At 36.8% G+C, this 20,696-nt stretch overlaps 1 protein-coding gene across 4 annotated transcripts in view; it reads left to right on the top strand.

Annotated features, from left to right (window-relative positions):
• The window catches only part of ABCA8 (ATP binding cassette subfamily A member 8), a 65,843-nt gene that overhangs the window by 17,473 nt on the left and 27,674 nt on the right, over window positions 1–20,696 (top strand). For all 4 annotated transcript variants that reach the window (XM_037069975.1, XM_037069974.1, XM_037069972.1 and 1 more), the window contains 14 exons: window positions 1,859–2,020; window positions 3,068–3,171; window positions 3,773–3,999; window positions 5,609–5,750; window positions 6,057–6,242; window positions 7,510–7,657; window positions 10,484–10,652; window positions 12,374–12,432; window positions 13,153–13,263; window positions 14,019–14,194; window positions 14,654–14,773; window positions 15,022–15,160; window positions 16,068–16,158; window positions 19,274–19,413. In XM_037069975.1, coding sequence (XP_036925870.1) covers window positions 1,859–2,020; window positions 3,068–3,171; window positions 3,773–3,999; window positions 5,609–5,750; window positions 6,057–6,242; window positions 7,510–7,657; window positions 10,484–10,652; window positions 12,374–12,432; window positions 13,153–13,263; window positions 14,019–14,194; window positions 14,654–14,773; window positions 15,022–15,160; window positions 16,068–16,158; window positions 19,274–19,413 — 1,974 coding nt within the window. The remainder of the gene's footprint in view (window positions 1–1,858; window positions 2,021–3,067; window positions 3,172–3,772; window positions 4,000–5,608; window positions 5,751–6,056; window positions 6,243–7,509; window positions 7,658–10,483; window positions 10,653–12,373; window positions 12,433–13,152; window positions 13,264–14,018; window positions 14,195–14,653; window positions 14,774–15,021; window positions 15,161–16,067; window positions 16,159–19,273; window positions 19,414–20,696) is intronic.

The raw sequence follows: 20,696 nt of genomic DNA, 5'->3' as shown, positions 1-20,696 counted from the left end.
CAAATACAAAGGCACACTTCAAAGGGGAATCTCTGGTGATTGTCCCCTGAATGTGAAGTGAGTTATAATTTAAAAGTGGCTGACTACTTGCACAACTTTGTGAATAATACTGAAAACCATGAGATTGCACAGGGTAAAAGGATGAAGTTCATGAAATTAAATCTCAAATTTTTTAATGAATTTAAAAACATGACCTAGAAGGTACTCAGTATTACCATTAGGCACCATAATTCCCTACCCGAGAGTATTATTGTTAGGAGAACCTGTGACTCTTGCTTCACCCAATCACTGGAAGTTATATAATGTGTCTTTTTTTTTTTTTTGGTCAACCTCTGCCCATGATTCCACTCTAGGATAGGTAACCATTAATGTTGCATTTGGATTCTGACCCTTTATCTGAATTCAGTATCCAGAAGTCCACCCACTCTATAGTCTATGTTCAGTCTCTTGCCATCTAGAGTTTCTGTGACCATAGTTCCAGATTATGTGGGACTTTTCCTTCCTGTCCTTGCTTCCCTGCACATGGGTCAGGTGGATGAATGTAGACATCCCGAGCTTTTCCGTAATACCTCACCAAAAGTCACACCATTACTTGCACTTGAATCTGAGCATCTACAGTGTGCATCTTGCCTGCAAACACAGAATCCTCTTTTGATTCAAGATCTTAACCTGCTCCTACTGTCCACCTAAGGCCTGGTCACTCAGTCTCTTCTGAGATGTGTTTGCTCTCACCCTGTTTCACAGTGTCTTCCTGAGGGCCCCAATGCCATGAACTTGTGCTTCTCAACTGCCTCTTTGTTAAAAGTCACATACAGTTGTAATGATAAATATTCATTAAATGATTACTGTGTGCAAGATCTTTACATAGAATTTGTCTTTACAATGAATGTGTTATTCTCTTTATTTTACAAGTAAGATAATTGCAATTATGACAATAAATACCCATTAAATGTTACTATATGCTAGATTTTTAGAGACTTTATAGTAATAGAATATCATTCTGTAATAATAATAGTGTTATTTTCTATTTATATTTGTATTATGCATTAATATTCTTTACTACTAATAATTGATATTGTTATATTTATTTTATAAATATGGAAATTGAATAACAAAGATTAAGTGGCTTGCTCATGATTTTACATATTTAAGGAATAGACTTGAGAGAAAAAGAAAAGCTAATTATATCAAAATACATGCTGGCACTCCCTCCCCTTCTATCTTTGACATTCCTACCCCAATCTAGAAATTTTCATCTATTCCCATTTTTTAGTCTTAAGAAAGCATCTGAGTGGCACTGAACATGATACTAACAAAAAAGAGGGATTACTAAAAACAAAGGAGAAAAAAGAAAAAGTGAAAAAGAGGGATTATTTTAGTGATATCAACATAGTCACTTGATGTATTTTTTAAGTTTTTACTCTTTTTTCCAAAGTATATTAACCATACTGTGAGGGTTGTTAAAGAAAAACAAAATTATATAGTTATTTCCACCTGATACAAACCAGTACTTAATTGTGATTTAAATATATACATACATGTACCATTTTAGATTTACTATTATGCTCACTCTTCTGTGAATAGTTAAATTGATATGGTATATTATATGTAACTGAAATTGGTTCAATAATTTCAACATATGAAAATAATTTTCATGTATGCTTTCTGATTATATGCTATCTGGATAAAATTTTAGAAATGTCTCTCTTCCACTTTTATTGTGCTTGACTTACTCCAAATCAATATTTGATTTCATTTTATTTCCATAAAGAACTTTAGTAAAAGCCATTGAACATGAAACCTGAAGACAGTCTCCTAGTAATTTACTAACAATAATATTCTCTTCTTGTAATGGCAGATAAAGAAGTCTTTGGACTGTCTGATGAAGACAGTATTGAAGAATTAGAGGATAATTATGGGTTAGTAGTAAGAGTCATCTTTACTAATACATTCTCCTATCACTTGAAATTCACGCTGAGACATGGAATTCCAACAAGGAAGGAACATGAGGACCATCTAGGTAACTTTCTAGCTATACAATTCCACTGCTTTCTATTTCAACTATGTTACAAGCCATATGTGGGAACAGATGTTACTGCAGTGAATTTTAAAATCGTGATCTGTGATGGTGATGTCAAGAGGCCAGTCAACACATTTCAAAACTGTGCATTGATTTAGGGGTATACAATACTATGTTATATAGTGGTTTGATATATGTGTGTTCATATTTACATATATATATCTGTATAGATACATATGCATGTATACATAGGAGTACATGTAAAATATTATTGGTAAAGGAAGATAAAGTTGTTTATGAATAAAATAGAACAAACTGCTCTTTAAATGTTTGAGCAAGTGTACATGAGAGCAAAGAGAACGCCCAAGGGGTCCACATGATGAGGGCATCAAATTTGGAAGGATTCGTTAACGCCCTATCATTTTGCTGATCTCACTAACCAGAGGTTTAGGTTTCAGTAGCTACCTGAGGACAAGTGAGTTTACATGAGGTGAAGATTCCTGTATGAATTGGGAACCTGGAGAGGCTATATACTCGGGGAAAGAGTAGACAAGAAAAAAATTACCTGCTGACAAAGGAAGAACAAAAGGAAGCTTGTTTGTCTTATCATGGCCTTCGGATGACATGGAGAATCTGTAGCTCTCACTCCACCTTCCCTTGAGGTTGGGATTCTCATCCACCCCAACTGCCTGTGCTGAGAAATTCCAGCAACAAATAGAAAGGAAGTGAACCTGGGTTGCTCAGGCACTGGGATGCCTAGCAAAAGAGGTTATAAATCTTCTAAAGAAAAACGCAACCTCAGCTTGTTGAGGCAAAGAAGCACAACGAGAATGTGAGCAAGTTAGCGTGTATATTATCACTCGAGGCGTACCATTTCCTAGGCGTTCTCTCCCTGCCCCTCTATAAGACTCATTACTATAGTTTATGCTTTCACAAGTCCTGAGTCAAAATAAGAACAGCTGTAATGTAGGGCCTTTGTAAAGTTTACTGTTTCCTATCATGAGGATTGAACCAATCCATATAATTATGCTTCCTTTTCCCTTAAAGCCCCTTGTCATGAATCCTATGGAGACGTTCACTGTGAAGTTACACAATTCTGGAAAAATGGTATAGTGACTCTTCAGGCTGTCATTAATGCTGCTATTATAGAAGTGAGTACAAAATAGCCAATGCAAGCTAATGTTCAATGTAGATTAATGGTATCAAAAACTTCATCAAAGAAAACATAAATTGGTTGCTTTGTTTTTTTCATTTTACTCAATGGCTTCTTTACAACAGAGTTTACTTAACTTCTATGTGCCACAAGGAAGATACATAAATAGAAGAGAAATTGTCTCCTCAAAGAAGAAATTTTCTAGTAATGAGAAAATCCCTAGAAGAGGAGAGTGGGTTATCAAAGAGATGTTAATAATGTCCTTATATGTAAACAAGCTAAGCATTCCTAATTAAAATGACATTTAAAACTGAAGCTTGCGGTAAAGGCTTGCTGGCAGAGACATGTCAAGCAAATCATTAGGCAATGTTAGGTAGGGAAGTGATAAAACACAGCGCAAATGATGGGAGCGGTGTGTAGTTCAGGATGCCTGGAGTGGAGGCTCCACGTGGGCCAGGGGGAGGACATGGAAGTGAAAAGGTGGGCTGGCCTCAGATGCACACAGGCCCATTACGTGGTCACAGGGAAAGAGAGGATGAAAGAAAACAGAGCCTGTCATCCATGAATATACAAACGTGAGTATCAATGTCCTTCTTCAGGTCACAACAAATCACTCAGTGATGGAGGAACTGATGTCAGTTACTGGAAAGAATATGAAGATACATCCCTACGTTAGTCAAGATGGATTAATGGTTGATTTTTTCATTTTCTTCTGCATTGTTTCCTTTTCCCCATTTGTTTACTATGCCTCTCTTAATGTTACAAGAGAGAGGAAAAGGATGAAGGGCTTGATGACGATGATGGGTCTTCAAAATGCAGCATTCTGGTGAGTAAAGTGTAGCACAAGTAAATAAATGTAGGAATTCAGGGAAAGTGGACTTCTTTAAAGCATCGTTATTGAAACAATGATTTTCTACCTTTTCCCTATGACTGGAATAAACTGTCCTTACTGTGACACTTACCAGGCTAAGGCTGGGGCCTGTACATCTCTGACTGAGGAAAGAACATCAGGTTTGTGTATTCTGGGTGATTGCAAAACGGAGGTAATGGGAGATGGCCAGTGAACCTGCAGGTGAGAGTGTGGGAGAAATGATAGGCATTGGTGTCTAAGCCGGAAGTGGGATTTAAGCCAGGATGAGATTCAAAGGGAAAAAAAAAGAGATCAAGAATCAGAAGCTCTTTCTCTGGAGATCAGGGGTGACGGATATACCTGAGGGAGCAAACTGGCAGAAGAGGATGGTAAATAGGGGCAGGGTAACTTGAACATAAAGTGTAAGAAGTTTAGTAATTCCAGGTGTGGACAAGGTCCTGCGTGAGAACTTATGAATAGGCTGAAAGGGCGGAGAGGTGATGTTCAAAGTGAGGAGGAAGTGAAATAACAGAGAGGTGTGAGAGCCAGGTGAATTACGCAGATGGAAACAAATTCAGAGGCTCAAAGAAAAACCTACAAATCGAAACTGACCTCTTTATCAAATTGATAGTCAATAAAGGGAAGTATAGTGAAACAATGAATTCTAAGGACTCTGCGGCCAAAATGCCTGGACTGGAAACGTAGTTAGCATCCTTGTTCAGTTGTGTCTTTGTCTATAAAATGAGGAAAATAATGGTATTTCTGCATTGAACTGTGAGAATAAATGATTTAATATTCGCTAGGTTCCTTAAACATTATCCAGCACAGAATATTTGCTAAAGGTGTTGGCTATTATTTTGTTGGTTCAACTGCCATTTTGTTTTTGTTTTTAACATTATTTCATTATGCTCTTCAAAGAATATTAATAAACAAGGTAAAGTAATTGAATAAAGGAAAGTAAACCATCCTAGCTTCACAGAAAGTGAATAAAGCGAAAGGCAAGTACATAGACTCTTTGGTATACACACTCAGAGAAAAGACAAAACAGCGTTGGAGGAAAGAAGTGATAGAATTACATACAAGAAAGAAATCTTTTATCTCCAAGGAAATTCAGGAATCTTCTCACCCCCAGAGAAGAGAAAAGGATCTGGGATTCACTGAGAAGCTACCACTTACTCAGTCAGGGTCCTACACAGACATGACCTGTTCGAGTCCTCGCTGTAGTGTTATTCCAAGTGTCCAGAACAACACCAGGACTTAGGGGGGTTACAGAGTGTATTCAAGGTCACAGAGTAAGGAGGCAGCAGAGAAAATGTAGAAAACAAATCTATCAGACTACAAGCCTGTTCTTTCCTTTTCTCATAATAATGTGCGTTTGTGTATGTGCGTGTTTCTGGAATTAATTTTAGGGAAAAGAATGTTTCTAAAACATTTACCTAGTATTTACCATCCTAAACTCTCAATAAATGTCTGCTGGATAACTGAAGGTATGCTTAGAATGAATGAATCAGTGATATTAGAATCCATGGTAGGTCCTTTCCAGTTGAACATGAAATACTGAAATAACATTTTGTTCCCATTTCAGGCTCTCCTGGGGTTTGCTCTATGCTGGCTTCATCTTCATTACTAGCCTTTTCTTGGCGCTTATTATAAAATCTGTCCAGTTTTTACTTCGGGCTGGCTTCATGGTGGTCTTCACCCACTTTTTCCTCTATGGATTGTCTTTGGTGAGTTGGTGAATATTTTTTCCCCTCCAGCTCTTACCCTAAGGATCAAATGTTGGTTTTCAAGTCTCCATATCCCTTTACTTCTCTGTCTGCTGTGTTTGCATGAGAAAGTCTGTAGACTGGCATTTGATCTGTAGTGTTTTGTAACGCCAATTTGTAGTGCACATTTCAGATTACTGTTTTGCATTTCATACATAGGCTAATAATATTATATAACTCTGATTTTGTATATTCAATTTCCTATTTTACTATGCTAGGAATAATTTGTGGAAAAATGTAAACCAACTACATCTTCTCTCATTTTAGATAGCTTTGGCTTTTCTAATGAGCGTCTTGATAAAGAAATCCTTTCTCACTGGCCTGGTCGTGTTCCTTCTCACCGTCTTTTGGGGATGTGTAGGATTCACGGTGTTATACAGACATCTTCCTGCATCCTTGGAGTGGCTGTTAGGGTGTTTCAGCCCGTTTGCCTTCATGCTTGGAATGGTCCAGGTGAGAAGCCATCTAATTGTCTATTAATGACCTTTCTGAACCATCTTTCCTCTCGAATTTTTTTGTGTTACACTATTTACTTTATTAAAACTAGACACCAACATGTTAAATCTTGGTTAGCTTTGTTATACAATCATAGGTCAGTGTCTTCACACAATATCCTGGTGAGATAATAATTACCTTAAACACAATCATTATAATGCTCTGTGCCCTGAGGCATAGGAGTAAGTCAAATCTCAGACCATGAGATTATAAAATAAAATAAATTTAATTTAAATAAAAATGAACTATTGCTTTACTATGTATTAACCCTATATCTGTCTCTTCTCTGGAATTTAATTGTCTGTGGTCATTTTCATGGTCAGCGTTATAAGGTATAAAACTCTATTAGAGACTCTTGTGAAGCTTTTAAAAGCCTTAGAAGTATTTGCTCCATTAAACTAAGCCATGGGGTGAGTGTGGAAAAAAATAGAAGGCTGATGTATAATTCTTTACAATGTTTTTTTCTTCAGCTACTAATTAAATATGAGCATGATGTTACAAATCTAATACTAAACAAATCCAGTTCTTATTTTGTCTGAGTCATTGACCAGCACACATGATCATGAAAACCATAAAGTAAAAGAAAATTCAAAATTAAAAATGCCTTGAAAATGCATTGAGTCATAAATTACATACCTGTTCATAAAATGTCATCTCTCTTTTTGTGAGTCTCACACTGACCTCACTTTGCCATCCCTCCAATTAAGTGGTGATGCCAGTCATTTCATATCCATTATTTAGTGCTTCACAGAAGGACTGTTAATTAAAAAGTACTCCTTAATGTTCTCTTGAACATTATAGGCCAGCCCCCTTCTGACACTCATTCTTCTTAAACACACCAGGGATTTTTCCAAGGAGGTAAACTCTCTCTCACGAGCCATTTTCAAGGAGCATCACACTTTTCCCCCTTGTTCTCGCTGGTAAAAATTCACCTAAGGCTCAGCTCAAATGTCATCCTTTCCCACACTTTCCCATCTCTTCCTGATGCCCCCCTTCTATTTGGAACGTTTTTTAAACCATCGCAGTTACTAAGTTGCATTATAGTTGGTGGCATGTGCATGCTTTCCAATGGATTGGAGAATTGTAAAGTAGGCGGTCTTATTCAGGTCTTATTCTTTGTGTGGCCAGTATGGGGCAAAGAGTAGCTATTTTATTTTTATGGTAAACCTGTTTAAAATGTGTCATAAACCGAACTTCCTTTAATGAAGTCCTTTTTAACTTTCAGCTCCTTCGTGTGGACTATGATTTGAATTCTAATGCACATCCTGATTCATCGGACTACTCAAATCGAATAATAGCAACAAATTTTATGTTGGCTTTTGATATTTTCCTCTATCTGGCACTGATGATTTATTTTGAAAAAGTTTTGCCAAGTGAGTAGTGATACAATTAAAATTGAGCATCATTTCAACAATTTTATTTCCTAAAACGAATTTCCTGACACATGTCTGGTTTATGTATTTTAAGAACTGCTGTGTGCATCAAGGTCGTTGACATGAGCAAGTTCATTGCCACTGAGCAAATTAGTTCTTTATTTCTCTCTTGATATTTGACTGGTCAGAAGTAAAGGCTGAATTTTGTTTATAGAATTCCTAACTTTCCCCTAAGTGTGTGGCTTGTTTCTTTTTGAAGAGATGCTTAGGAAGCTAGTTCTAAAGTGGGTCTGGCTTAACACATATGGAAATTTGCTGCTGCTTTGTCTACTTTACCCAGCATTTCTGAACCCTGGCTGTACATCAGAACCACCCAGGGAACCCTAAAAAACTTCAAATCCCAGATCAACTCCAAAAGATTCTGGTTTATTTAATTAGTGGTAGGACCAGGACATCTATATTTTTAAACGTCTCTGTGTAGTCTCACAATAGGATAGTCAATAGGTGATAAATTTCCATTTTTATCACCTTACAACATAAAAAATATGAATTTCACAAAAGCAGGGGTCAGTTTTGTTCACAGATGGACCCCAAGCACTTAAGTACCTGGTGCATGCTAGGGACTCAGGAAATATTTGTGGCTGAAATGCTGGTTTATTTTTTTTCTCTCCTTTTATAATCAAAGGCAGAGTCTGTGTCTTTTACCTCTGCATTTCCTATTCAAAACAGAACACCAAGGACCTTTATAATACCAAATAATCCAGAAACCCCACTTGTGGTATATATTCAAAGGAAATAACATCACCATCTCAAAGACGTATCTGTAGTCCCATGTTTACTGCAGTGTTATTCACAGCATCCCAGACACAGAAACCACCTAAGTGTTCCTCAGTGAGTGAAGAGGTAAAGAAAATGTATCACCTATCTATCTGTCAGTCTGTCTATCTATCTACTACCTATAGTAGAATATTATTCAGCCTTATAAAAGAAGGAAATTCTGTCATTTGCAACAACCTGGATGAACCTAAAGGACATTCTGCTAAGTGAAATAAGCCAGACGTCAACAAACATGGCACCTCAGTTATAGACGGAATCTAAGAAAGTCATGCTCACAGTAACAGAGAGTTAAATGGTGGTTACCAGGGATTGGGGGTAGGGATGGGTTGAGAAATAAGAGATGATGGTCAAAGGTCATAAATATTACAAGGTGAAGATCTGAAGATCTAATGTACAACATGGTAACTATAGTTAATATACTGTATGCTTGAAATTGGCTAAGATAGACCTCAAACATTCTTACCTTACACATACACATACAGAACAAGGGAAACTATATGAGGTGATGGATATGTCAATTAGCTTGTTGGTGGTAGTTATTTCACAAAACATCACATCATATACCATATATATATATATATATACATTTTTTGTCAATCATAGTTCAGTAAAGCTGGAAAAATTATGAAACTCACTAATGAAATAAGCACAGTGAGCAGGTCAAAATGTCATCACTGACTAAACATGTGTAGGAAGGGAAGAAGGGGAAAGAGTGAGAGGGAAGACACAGAGCAAGGTCTTAAAGTGGCGACTGGATCGTGTTGTGTCTGTTTTAGATAATCCCTTAGGAACAATAACTATCTCTGCCTTGGAGAAGAGTCCAGGGAAATAGATGCCAGGATCTACAATGCTGGGCTCATACATTTATTATACCATTGGAATTATTTGTATCATCCATTCATTAAGCCTATACTTAATTAAGCCTGAATTTGAATGAGGTGACTTCATTAAAAAAATTTTAAAGATAAGAAGTATGAGTGATAGAAAGGAAAATTAGTATATAAAACGATAAGATCATGATCAGTTATGATCACGATCACGAGTGATCATACGTTCTAAGCACTCATGACAGAATGTATCCAATTACAGCTTTTATTGGTGAGGCTTCCTAATCAAGGGGAAAAGGTAGGTACAAACTAATAATATGCCATATGCCAGGTATTGAGAGAGTGCTCAGTATATATTTATTGCATGAATGAATGAATGAACATATAAAAACTAAACAGAAGTTTAAAACCTATCAATCTTTACAGTTGAGGTCAGTTATAGAATATTAGAGAAATATAATTCTTCCATTTCATAATGTCTCTTAACACATAGGAAAACAAAAGTGATAATTAAGTGCAAACATTCTATGGATTGCTTTCCAGAAAAAAGTTCACAGGCAATATCTTCTAAAAGCCGATCACCAGTTTGCTTCAGAGGAAATTTATAATTTAGAGATGAGATAAAGCATAAATACAAGTTAGCTTTTTAAAATTCCTCTCTGTGTTAAATTTCAATAAATCCTTTTGCCCCATTGTCTCCCTTTCTTACAGTATGTCACTGACTTTTGTTAAATCCTATTTCCTTTTCTCTCAGAACACTGGTTTTATGCATCCAATAGCCCCTTCTCGCTTTCTTCCTCCTTTGCCAGTGTAGTAATACCCAGACGCCTAGATAGAATTCAGCATGCCCAGCGTATCTTGCACTTATATCACAATATCTGGCTTTCTTGAGGTTAAGAGGGTCTTAACATTGATTTAAGTTCCTCTGGAATGTTTTAAAGTCACAGCTTCGGTTTCTTTCTTTGAGAACAATTATCATCCTGGAGAGACATCGTAATGATTTTTTTTTTCCTTATGAGGTTATACATATCAAAACATGTATTTCCTTGTGTCAGCCATGGATTCAGGTTTACCGGCAAAAGTTTGCATTGCTAGGCTGCATTGAGGTGCCGCTCTCCCCTAACGTGGTGACTGACGCCGTATTTGTTTCCTGGCTATGTAGATGAACATGGACATCAACACTCGCCCTTGTTTTTCCTGAAGTCCTCCTTTTGGTCACGACAACGTAATGCTGGTCACGTGGCCCTCGACGACGCAGTGTGTTGTGATCCTTCATCTACTGACTCTTTTGAACCAGTGTCTCCAGAATTCCACGGGAAAGAAGCTATCAGGTAATAAGGCTGCAAGTGGAAAACAGGCCAAAGGCTGAAGAGCTACTAGCTCGCCCCTGAAACAAGCAAAGCTCTCTTTCGTACCCCGTAGATGGCTCTCACCTAACCTCATCCATGCTAGTCCGTCGCTTCCCAGGCCAAGTTTAAAGAAATACTCCTTTACCCTTGGTTGTGTTATGTTGTTGACGCTTACATTAAATACAAACTGAGATTTCACCCACAAAGATACTTCGACAAAACCCTTGTCTAGATTCTCAACCTTTTATCTGTTGTCTTCTCCAACCTCAGCCTCTGCCTCACTCATTTCTTGCCTGGATTCATTTATTCATAATTGTCTTCAGCCTCATTTATCATACTTCCTATTTTTTTCTCTCAGTTTTCAAATATCTCTTTTCTCTTCTGTTTAGTGCCTTTTCAAGAGCTAAAAAAGAGCAGGGAAGAAGAAGGAAAAAGGTCCCAGAGATAATCACAAAGTGAATTGTGGGAGATGTGCCTTTTAGAATGTTTCGCTTGAATCTGGTCATTTTATTTCCAAATTAAAAAAGAAGAAGAAATTTCTCAACATCCCTGACTATTCAAATCTTACTGATCCATCTGTGGCCAGCATAGGTCAGTCAGGCCTCTGTGAACTGTCTCAGATTACCCCAGCCTACTAAGCTTCTACAACCATTTCATATTTTTTGTTTTCATCTGTTCCATATGTATCTTTCATGCTTATATTCATCCTGTGACCAAAGGTAGGTTTCACCTCCAGCAGATCAGCTTGGAGCAAAGCAATGGCTTTATGTGATGTAGTTATAAGTTTTTCTGTCTCCTTGGCACTTCACCTAACTATAAATACTATAGAATGATAGTAAAATGGGATTAAAACAGAAGTGAGAAAATCTGAACAGTTCATATGAACGGAACCTGAATTGTCTGATGAATAGATGATAAAATAAGAAACATATATTTGACTCAGTTTATGGGTTATATATTCACCCGATAAAACAAAATAGATAAAATGTCTAGGATTCCAGATCTATAATAGCACCTAATGTGTTAATTCCATTCTTTCCTGTTACCATAATCATCATTGAATTATTTACCAAGAACCAAGCACTATGCATGCAAGATGAAATATTTCACTCCCCCCTCCAACATAACTCTGAAGCACTCCCAATTTCCAGGTTGCAAAAGCTGAAATTTACCTAGAATAAGTACATTGGTTAAGGTAACAGAGCTACTAAATGGTATAGATGAGATGAGCTCAGTTAGGTAGAACTGTAAAACCTATGCTCTCGTATTATGTATGACCTTAGCCTCTTTCCCTTACCCACCCCAACCTTGACTCAATATATAACCAAAGATATCCCCAACCCGAGTCAGTAGTTCACAGGAGTCCATCAGTGACTGATGCCCATGTTATCTCTTGGTCTAGCTTTCTGGTTCTCAATAATAATGTCATGTTACATCTCAGTTATTGGAATCATAAGATTTGGTGATGGGTTCCAAGCACAGGCAGGTTTTAACACCTTCACAGGTGAAGCTAATGTGCAGCCAGGGCCAGGAGGAAATCCTCTCACTGGTTCTGTCACACTGGCAGGACTGCACGAGAGTAAAATCCCAGGTCTTCCTACACCAGGAAGAGAAGGCTTATCCAAACCTAGAATTACATCCAAACTTAGAGTTACAAACTGAAGAACGTGGTCATAACTCAAAGTCTCTTTTCTTTATTTTAGAATCAGAAATGTTACAAAAGAATATAAAGGAAAGCCTGATAAAATAAAAGCCTTAAAAGGTAAAAAATATATTTAGTTGTCATATTGATCTTAATTTTCTGATTGATAGACTGATTGATTTTACTCACGGTGAGAAATTACTGGTGCTTTTCAGATTTGAAGTTAGTTATTTAGCCATATGATAAAATTTCCTTTCCAACTTTTTATTCCTACGGTATAAACATTAGAGAAATTGCAGTATGTTTTAGCTATATATACATATTTGAAAGATATACTGTGTAATACTGAGGTAGTCTAAGGCTATTCTGGGTTGTTTTCTATAAACTCAATTTTTTTCTTCTGTACTTCCAGAGCTATTGTTGATATTGCTATTTTTTACTTTGTGTGAAAAAAGTCATACATCAAAGGATTTTTATCTGCATAACAATTTACTGAATTATTAATCTATCCTTTAAGCCAGTAAATATTAACATCCACCTACCATAAATCAGGCAATGTTAGTGAGCCTAGAAGTATGAGACATGTTTCCTGGCTTTAAAACAAGTAATTTCAAAATTTCAAAACAGGATCAACATACCAATTTGTTAAAGGGTATATTTTTAATTTTGAGTTTAATAACCTAGTACATTCATATTTAAAAATATAGCCATTCAAAGAAACAAAAAAAGCAAATTTCCCTCCACAATCAACTTGTAATTTTAATTATTTTCTTTCTCTACCTACCTCTTTTTCTTCTTTCCCTTCTTCCATCCTTCTTTCCTTTACTTTTTCCTTTTTAGATCTGACATTTGACATATATGAAGGCCAAATCACTGCAATACTTGGTCACAGTGGAGCTGGAAAATCGACACTGTTAAACATCCTTAGTGGGTTATCAGTTCCCACCAAAGGTAAGAGGCTTTTCTCCAAAATCATGTTGACAAATAAATCAGCTGCTAACATAAAGTTCTTTTGATCATTAGTCACAAACACAGATTACCAGGGAAAAATGGAAGTCAACTGATATAGTACTAGGCTATAAAGGTATGCAGTTTTTACCATTAGTTACCATTGTGTCTGTTAGCTTTTACAGCAAGACAAGCATCCCTGAAACGAATGACTTAAAATAAAAATATTTGCTTATTTCTCATGATTCTTTGTGTTGCCTGGCAGTTTCTCTGTCTGGACTAAAGTGGCTGGGGCTGGACAAATTAGCATAGCCTCACTCATGTGCATGGTGCTCCAGTTAGGACCATAGCATCTCTCTTCCTACGTGGCATTTCATCCTCCAGGCAGCTGGGTAGGGATTCATCACCCAGTGATTGATATCCATTATCTCAGAAGCAAAAAGACAGCAATCCCTGGGTAGAGGCGCCTCTGCTTATACTACATTTACTAAAATTTTATTTGTTATAGAGCCACACCTAACTGTGAGGGATGGATAAATAGCCTATATCCTAATGCGAAAAGCTGCAGAAAGGACCTGCCTCCCCTCTATATACCACACAACTAAAATGGAAGTTTACAATATATAGCCTGAATTGTACTGTCTAAACCTTGAAGAAAAAACTCATGTATCTAGAATATAGGTAATAACTATATAGTGAATTTTCATTTAGAAAAATCTTAAACGTAGTCTGATATTAACTTTTAATCTTTGTTATAGGTTTAGTCACAGTGTATAACAATAAACTTTCAGAAATGGCTGACCTAGAAAATATCAGCAAGCTCACTGGAATTTGCCCGCAATTCAATGTGCAATTTGACTTCCTTACTGTGAAAGAAAATCTCAGACTCTTTGCTAAAATAAAAGGAATTCAGCCACAGGGAGTGGAAGAAGAGGTACATAAATATGTTAGAACTAATATATTGGTCAAAATGAAATTGTTAACTCTATTTCCACTGAATTTTTATGCTATTATTAAATTTTCTTTGAGCAAGATCATTGCATGAAATTTAGACAAATATAATTAGATAATATCTAGCATGTATATATAATGTACAATATGCTAAGTATTACTCTTAACTTTAAATACAATAATTCACTTGATCCTCACAACTCTAGAAGGTAAGTGCTATTATTATTCCCATTTTACATGTGTGGAAACTGAGGTTCAAGAGAACAGGTAACTTGACCAAGACTGTACAGCTAGTTAATGTGGAATGGTGTTGAAACCTAGTCAGTCTGGCTAAGTATCCATGTTTTCAACTGTTATACTTTACACTCTTTTATTTACAAATTTTAAATATTAAAAAAAAAGAAATTGTTGGTTTGTGACACAATTGTTGTCATTTGGTTAGATACAAAGAGTTTTGATGGAACTGGAAATGAAAAATATTCAGAATGTCCTTGCTCAAAACTTAAGTGGTGGACAGAAAAGGAAGCTCACCGTTGGGATTACCATTTTAGGAGATCCCCAGGTAAGTCAGAGGAAATTTAGTGATGAATTCAAATTTTGTTAAGTGGAACTTTGGGGTTGGATAGTAGTTCAAACCTCTTATTTGTCGAGGAGATCTGTGATAAAATATTTATGATGGGATATTAAGTATAAAAACAAAATCCTAAACACAATGCCCTTTAAAATATAAGCAGTATGATTTCAGCATGTTTTCTGGGAGAACTATATGCCTCGTTGGAAAACCTGTTTACATACACCGCTTTCCTGCAGGTTTTGCTCTTAGATGAACCAACTGCTGGATTGGATCCCTTTTCAAGGCATCAAGTGTGGAACTTGCTGAAGGGGCGGAAAATGGACCATGTGATCCTCTTCAGTACTCAGTTCATGGATGAGGCCGACATCCTGGCTGGTAATTGCTGGTTTCCCTTACGTATCATGATGGAGACTTTATGAGATTCGAAAAACATGGATTATTGCTGAGCAGCTGTGTTGTGTAGGCTGGTCATCTAGTTATGTCTGCCCATTTGACAAGCTGGTAATGATACAAACTGGGCCTGAGACTCTTACTTCCAAAGACTTCCATGTAGCTCCTAGAATTTTGAATCATTGGATTCTACAGGGGTATACTGTGCCAGGAGACCCACTTCTTTCGAAGTAAGTTAGAGTCTATATTCAAAAGCATTAATCCTTTAACTCAAAATTGAAATAAATTGACTTGACATATTACAATAATTTTGATGTTTGGTCCATTAATATGCCTGCTGTGGTGATGCTCTATATTCTATGTTAGAAGTTATACACATCACCTCCCTGGCTGGTTGGAAGGAAAAACTGCCNATTTTGAATCATTGGATTCTACAGGGGTATACTGTGCCAGGAGACCCACTTCTTTCGAAGTAAGTTAGAGTCTATATTCAAAAGCATTAATCCTTTAACTCAAAATTGAAATAAATTGACTTGACATATTAAAATAATTTTGATGTTCGGTCCATTAATATGCCTGCTGTGGTGATGCCCTATATTCTATGTTAGAAGTTATACACATCACCTCCCTGGCTGGTTGGAAGGAAAAACTGCCAAAAGTCTATAAATAAGATTAAAACATGTCTACTTCAATGAGTCCTTTGTTTATTTATTTATTTTAATTATTGTTCAAGTACAGTTTTCTTCCATGAGTCTTTTCTGAAGCCCACATTTGAAAATGTAGAAGTTGCTGAATTGTAGCTGGGTCACATAGACAATGAATGACTTGTCTTTTCTTGGGAAAGGATGGGCACCTTTTCAACAAGCTTTCTTCTTTGCTTCTTCCCTTTCAGATAGGAAAGTGTTTCTTTCCAAAGGGAAGCTGAAGTGCGCAGGCTCGTCCCTGTTTCTAAAGAAGAAATGGGGGATTGGATATCACTTAAGGTACAGCCACTTGATACGGCTAAAGAATGAGATAAAACAAGGCATGATGCTTGAAGCAACACATTACAACATGCAGGGAAACCTTTTATTATTATATACAGGTGTCTGTATATACATAGGCACATTCACACCTATACTTATATGGAGATAAATACCCAGATATATAGAGACAGAGAGACATGGATATATGGAGTTAGGATGTGTATGTAAGAGCTATTGATTGGTAGACTGTAGAGATCAAGAATAAAAGATAACCTCACAAAAAAAGTTTAGATGAATGTGATAGGAAATATATCCTACAAACATTATTTGGTAAGGAAGATATGTGTTGAGGGAACTTTTTCAACTGACATTGTATTTTATAGCCTCATCGTCTGTCAACCAGGATTTTAACATAATCTCTCAAGTAGGCCCTTTATTTCTTCTCCTTCTCCTCGCTTCTCCTCTTCTTTCTTGCTTTCTCTCCTCTCCAACTTCCTCATTTTATTTTTATCATTATTTTAAATAGTAGCATATTCTAGCTATTATTGACTGATTGATTCAGAGAAAATATACTTAAATTTTTTACTTTACGAGGTAGGAACTGTTATTACCTTTATTCTACAGGTGCAACTATAGGTTCCCTAGGCAAATAAGTGCAAGCATCAGGAATGGAACCTGTATGGTTTTAATTTCAAGTTTACGATCCAAATACATACTTTACTTTTTAATTTATACAAGAATTGGTCAGTTGGTCTAAAATACAGCTCTGATTTATACCATCTACACTTTAAAGACCAAACCAAACCAAACGTATGACAACAACAAGACAAAGCAAACAAAAATCTCCGGTGGTTTGATTTTACCGACCAGGGTCCAAACTACATAACCAAATGTTGTTGGTGTGGCCCACTGTCCTGACTCCAAATCCTTTGCTCTTGCTCAGTTCCATACCCTCTCATTAAGGTATGGAAGGAGCAGGTCCTTGTTCCTTGCACAGGCCATAGCATGGCCTATGTTTCTCACTGTTGGAAACTATTTCCCGAATCTGGCATTTTCTTGGGCCTATTTCAACCTATTCAAGTCCTAGAGAGTTATTTGATTGCCACCTCATGTAGCCTTTATTAATCTTACATCTCTGTGTAGTGTCCCAATCTTTTGATTTTTTAAGGCACTCTATTTTAATCTCTCCTGGGAAATTAAATAAACTCTCTGAAACTCAGTTTTCTCACTTACAAGTGGGAGTAATAATTCTTAGTTGCAAATAAAGGCTGTAGAAAAATAAATGAGATGGTGACCGGCACACTGCATGGCCACATAATGTGTTCTCAAACTAAAAAATGCTGGCCGGGATCTCTGACCAAGTCGTGAGTCTCCTGGACAATAATTTGTATAATTGCCCTATTTCTTCTCCTAAATTTGGATGGCCCATGGGCCAAATCCAGCCCACTTCCTGTTTTTCTGAATGAAGTTTAGAGCACAGCCACGCCTACTTATTTAGATATTGGGCAGGACTGCTTCCACGTTACAAGGGCAGCGATGAGCAGTTGCAACAGAGATCTACTGGCCTGCAAAGTCTAAAGTACCTACTATCTAGCTATTTAGAGAAAAAGTTTGCTGACACCCTTTTCTGAGCTAAACTTGTACTGTTCATGCAGTCTTCCCTAGTACTCAGCACAAGTTCTTCTACGTGGCCAGGAAATATTTCGTGAATTGAGAACATCATCATGGAGAACAACTGTAATATTTTTTTGTTTCATTCCATCAGTAGATTTCACTGCTTCTAAAAGTGGCTGTTCTTACATGTTTATAATACTTTATGTGTAAATAGAATAATTTCGACTCAAGCATTTGGTCAAATAAAACAGCTACAATTTTGAAGGGCTTGTTAAGTGCAAGCATCACTAATATCCACTTCTTAGAACAACCCTAGATGTTAGCAATCATTATTCCATTTTACTAAGGAGGAAACTGTTCAAATAGGTTAAATAACATGTTTCAAGTGGCAAAACCAAGTTCCAAAGTCAAGTTACTGCCCTTATTTCACCTACTGTATACTTCATAACCTTGGTTAATTTTTTGTTTGTTTTTCTACATTGAGTATTTTTCTTTCATCCTCACTAGAAGATATGTTTGTTGGTTGTTTAGAGAGAGAGGAAGGAAGAGAGAGAAACATGCATGTGAGTTAGAAAGATCAATTGTTTGCCTATTGTGTGCACCCCAACTAGGGATCGAACTCACAACCTAGGTATATGCCCTGACTAGGAATCAAACCTGCAACCTTACAACCTGTAGTTGGGATGATGCTCCAACAAACTGAACCAGCTGGACACGGTTTTACACTGGTGTTTTTTCATATGGGTAGACTGACTTTCTCAATGTTACTTTGTTCTTAATCAAAGCTCTAAAGTTAGCACTAAACTGAAAAATTAGTTATCCCACCAATCCAAACCCACATTTATCCATAATTTGTTTCTGCCTGTAACCCTGTTCCCTTCATAACACTTAGCCACTATTGGTAATTATTTTACTTATCCACTGGTTTCCTTCTTTTCTTTCTGTCACTCCCATTAGAAATTAAACTCCACAAGAGCAGGACAATGAGGACAATGCTGCTTTGTTAACCATTGTACCCTCAGCATTTAGGATCATTTCTATCACATGCTAAGAACTTCACAAATTTACATTGGATGATTAAATTGAACTGAACCTGTTTTGTGCCTAGGCCTACCTATCCAAAGTCCCTTGTTCTTACCCAGTCCCACAATCCTGTTCAGCCAACTTAAACTCCCTTTGAAAAATCCTAAACATTTTCCATCTTGCAGTGTCCTGACTTGGCTGTGTTGTATCCCTGGTATCTTGGTAACTATTCTCCCCTTAATGACCTGAATCGATATTGACCTTCTCTGGGCATCATCTCTGAATAACCTGACCTGTAATTCTGGTTAGCTCATTCTTTGATTTCCCCCATCACATGTATATAGTCTGATTGTTTTGTCTTCATTTTTCTTCTTTGGATGACCTATTTCTTGCATTAGATTTTATTTGAGTTTTCTTTGTCTCATAGAGACTAATAATTTTCTTCATGCGAATGAAGATGATGCCAAATAACATACATCTTTTTTTTGAACCACAGTTTGCAGTTGAATGAAATGTGTGTTAAAGAAAAAATAACATCCCTTGTTACCGAGCACATCCCTGATGCCAAATTATCAGCAGAAAGCGAAGGAAAACTTGTCTATACATTGCCCTTGGAAACAACAAATAAATTTCCAGGTAATGTACATGAGCATCATGAAATGAAATATGTAAATATTATTCATAAAAATATCACTGATAATTATTATAACTAACATTTACCGAGGACTTACAATGTGTCCAGGTTTTTAAAACATGATGTAAAATAACTAGACTATTTTATCTACAATGGGAAATATTATATTCTAATGGTTGCATTAGGCCTGAGCATTTTAAGGTGCTTTTTTAGGTCTTCATTCCCTTTATACTGTACAGCAGAATATTCATAATCACTCATAAATAGAAGTGGTTGAAAACCTCTGGCTTACTATGTTAAACAACCCCATGATATAGCTTGTTCTTCTCTTGACAAGACTTGTGAGAACTCTGGGTTTTTCAAGCCAATGCATAATAACAGTTTACTTTTGAGAGCTGTTTTGAATTCTCCATCAGGTAAGTAGTTTCATTTCATTGGGGTCAGTTTCTAGAGATTTGTCTTGTTCCTTTGTTAGAACATCTTTGACTGATGAGTTTTCATTTCCTTTGACTGCTGGGTGGATGTGTGTGCATTAGTTAGAGCAGGCACCTCTCCCAGTCTTCACAGACTAGGATGGAGCTAGAGAAGGTCCCCACCCATCAGCCTGGTCAGAGAGTCCAAAGGCTTCTATTAACCCCTTTTATCCCAAGGGAGAAGAAGGCAGCTGTGGTTCTCATCAGTTCTCTCCTTGACGAGCCAGGGGCATGTGGCTCTTACTGGCTAGCGTGATCACAGTGGGGATGGCGGTGTCCCAGATCTTGATTACATTAATGACAGTACCCTGGCTGTGATATTGCACTCTGGCTTTTTAATACACTATCACTGGGGGAAACTGAAGAGAGTAGACAGATCTCTCTGTATTATTTTTTATGACTGCATGTGAATCTAAAATTATCTAAAGAGCTTAGTATTTTTAAAAATTCCTAGTTGTGTGTATCACTCAAAGAGTCTGCTCTCTTATAATGCAGTCCGATGAGGGCCTGCCCTGAATGGTCAAAATAGTTAACCCCACCATATGTGTGGGAAACAAGGACATGTAAATTACCCTCACAGAGTCATTCAAATACACTTTTCATGGTGACAACACAAGTTAGTCCTTAGAACCATCAGGCAAAACATTAATCAAGCCCTAATCAATGTGCTTTCATAATAGTTAGCATTCACAGGAGGTTTGTATAATTTTAGGGAAATGAAAGAACGACGCATAATACTTATTAGCAGTTTAAATCTTACTTCTCCATGTCTCTGTATATGACACTCATCAAGACAAAGTTTTAAATAGATT

This window comes from Sturnira hondurensis, unplaced genomic scaffold (assembly GCF_014824575.4).
Source record: "Sturnira hondurensis isolate 20B ecotype Veracruz unplaced genomic scaffold, ASM1482457v3 Scaffold0018728, whole genome shotgun sequence".
NCBI classification, from domain to species: domain Eukaryota; kingdom Metazoa; phylum Chordata; class Mammalia; order Chiroptera; family Phyllostomidae; genus Sturnira; species Sturnira hondurensis.
The sequence above is the reverse complement of the archived record's forward strand: the minus strand, read 5'-3'. Positions and strand labels throughout refer to the sequence as shown.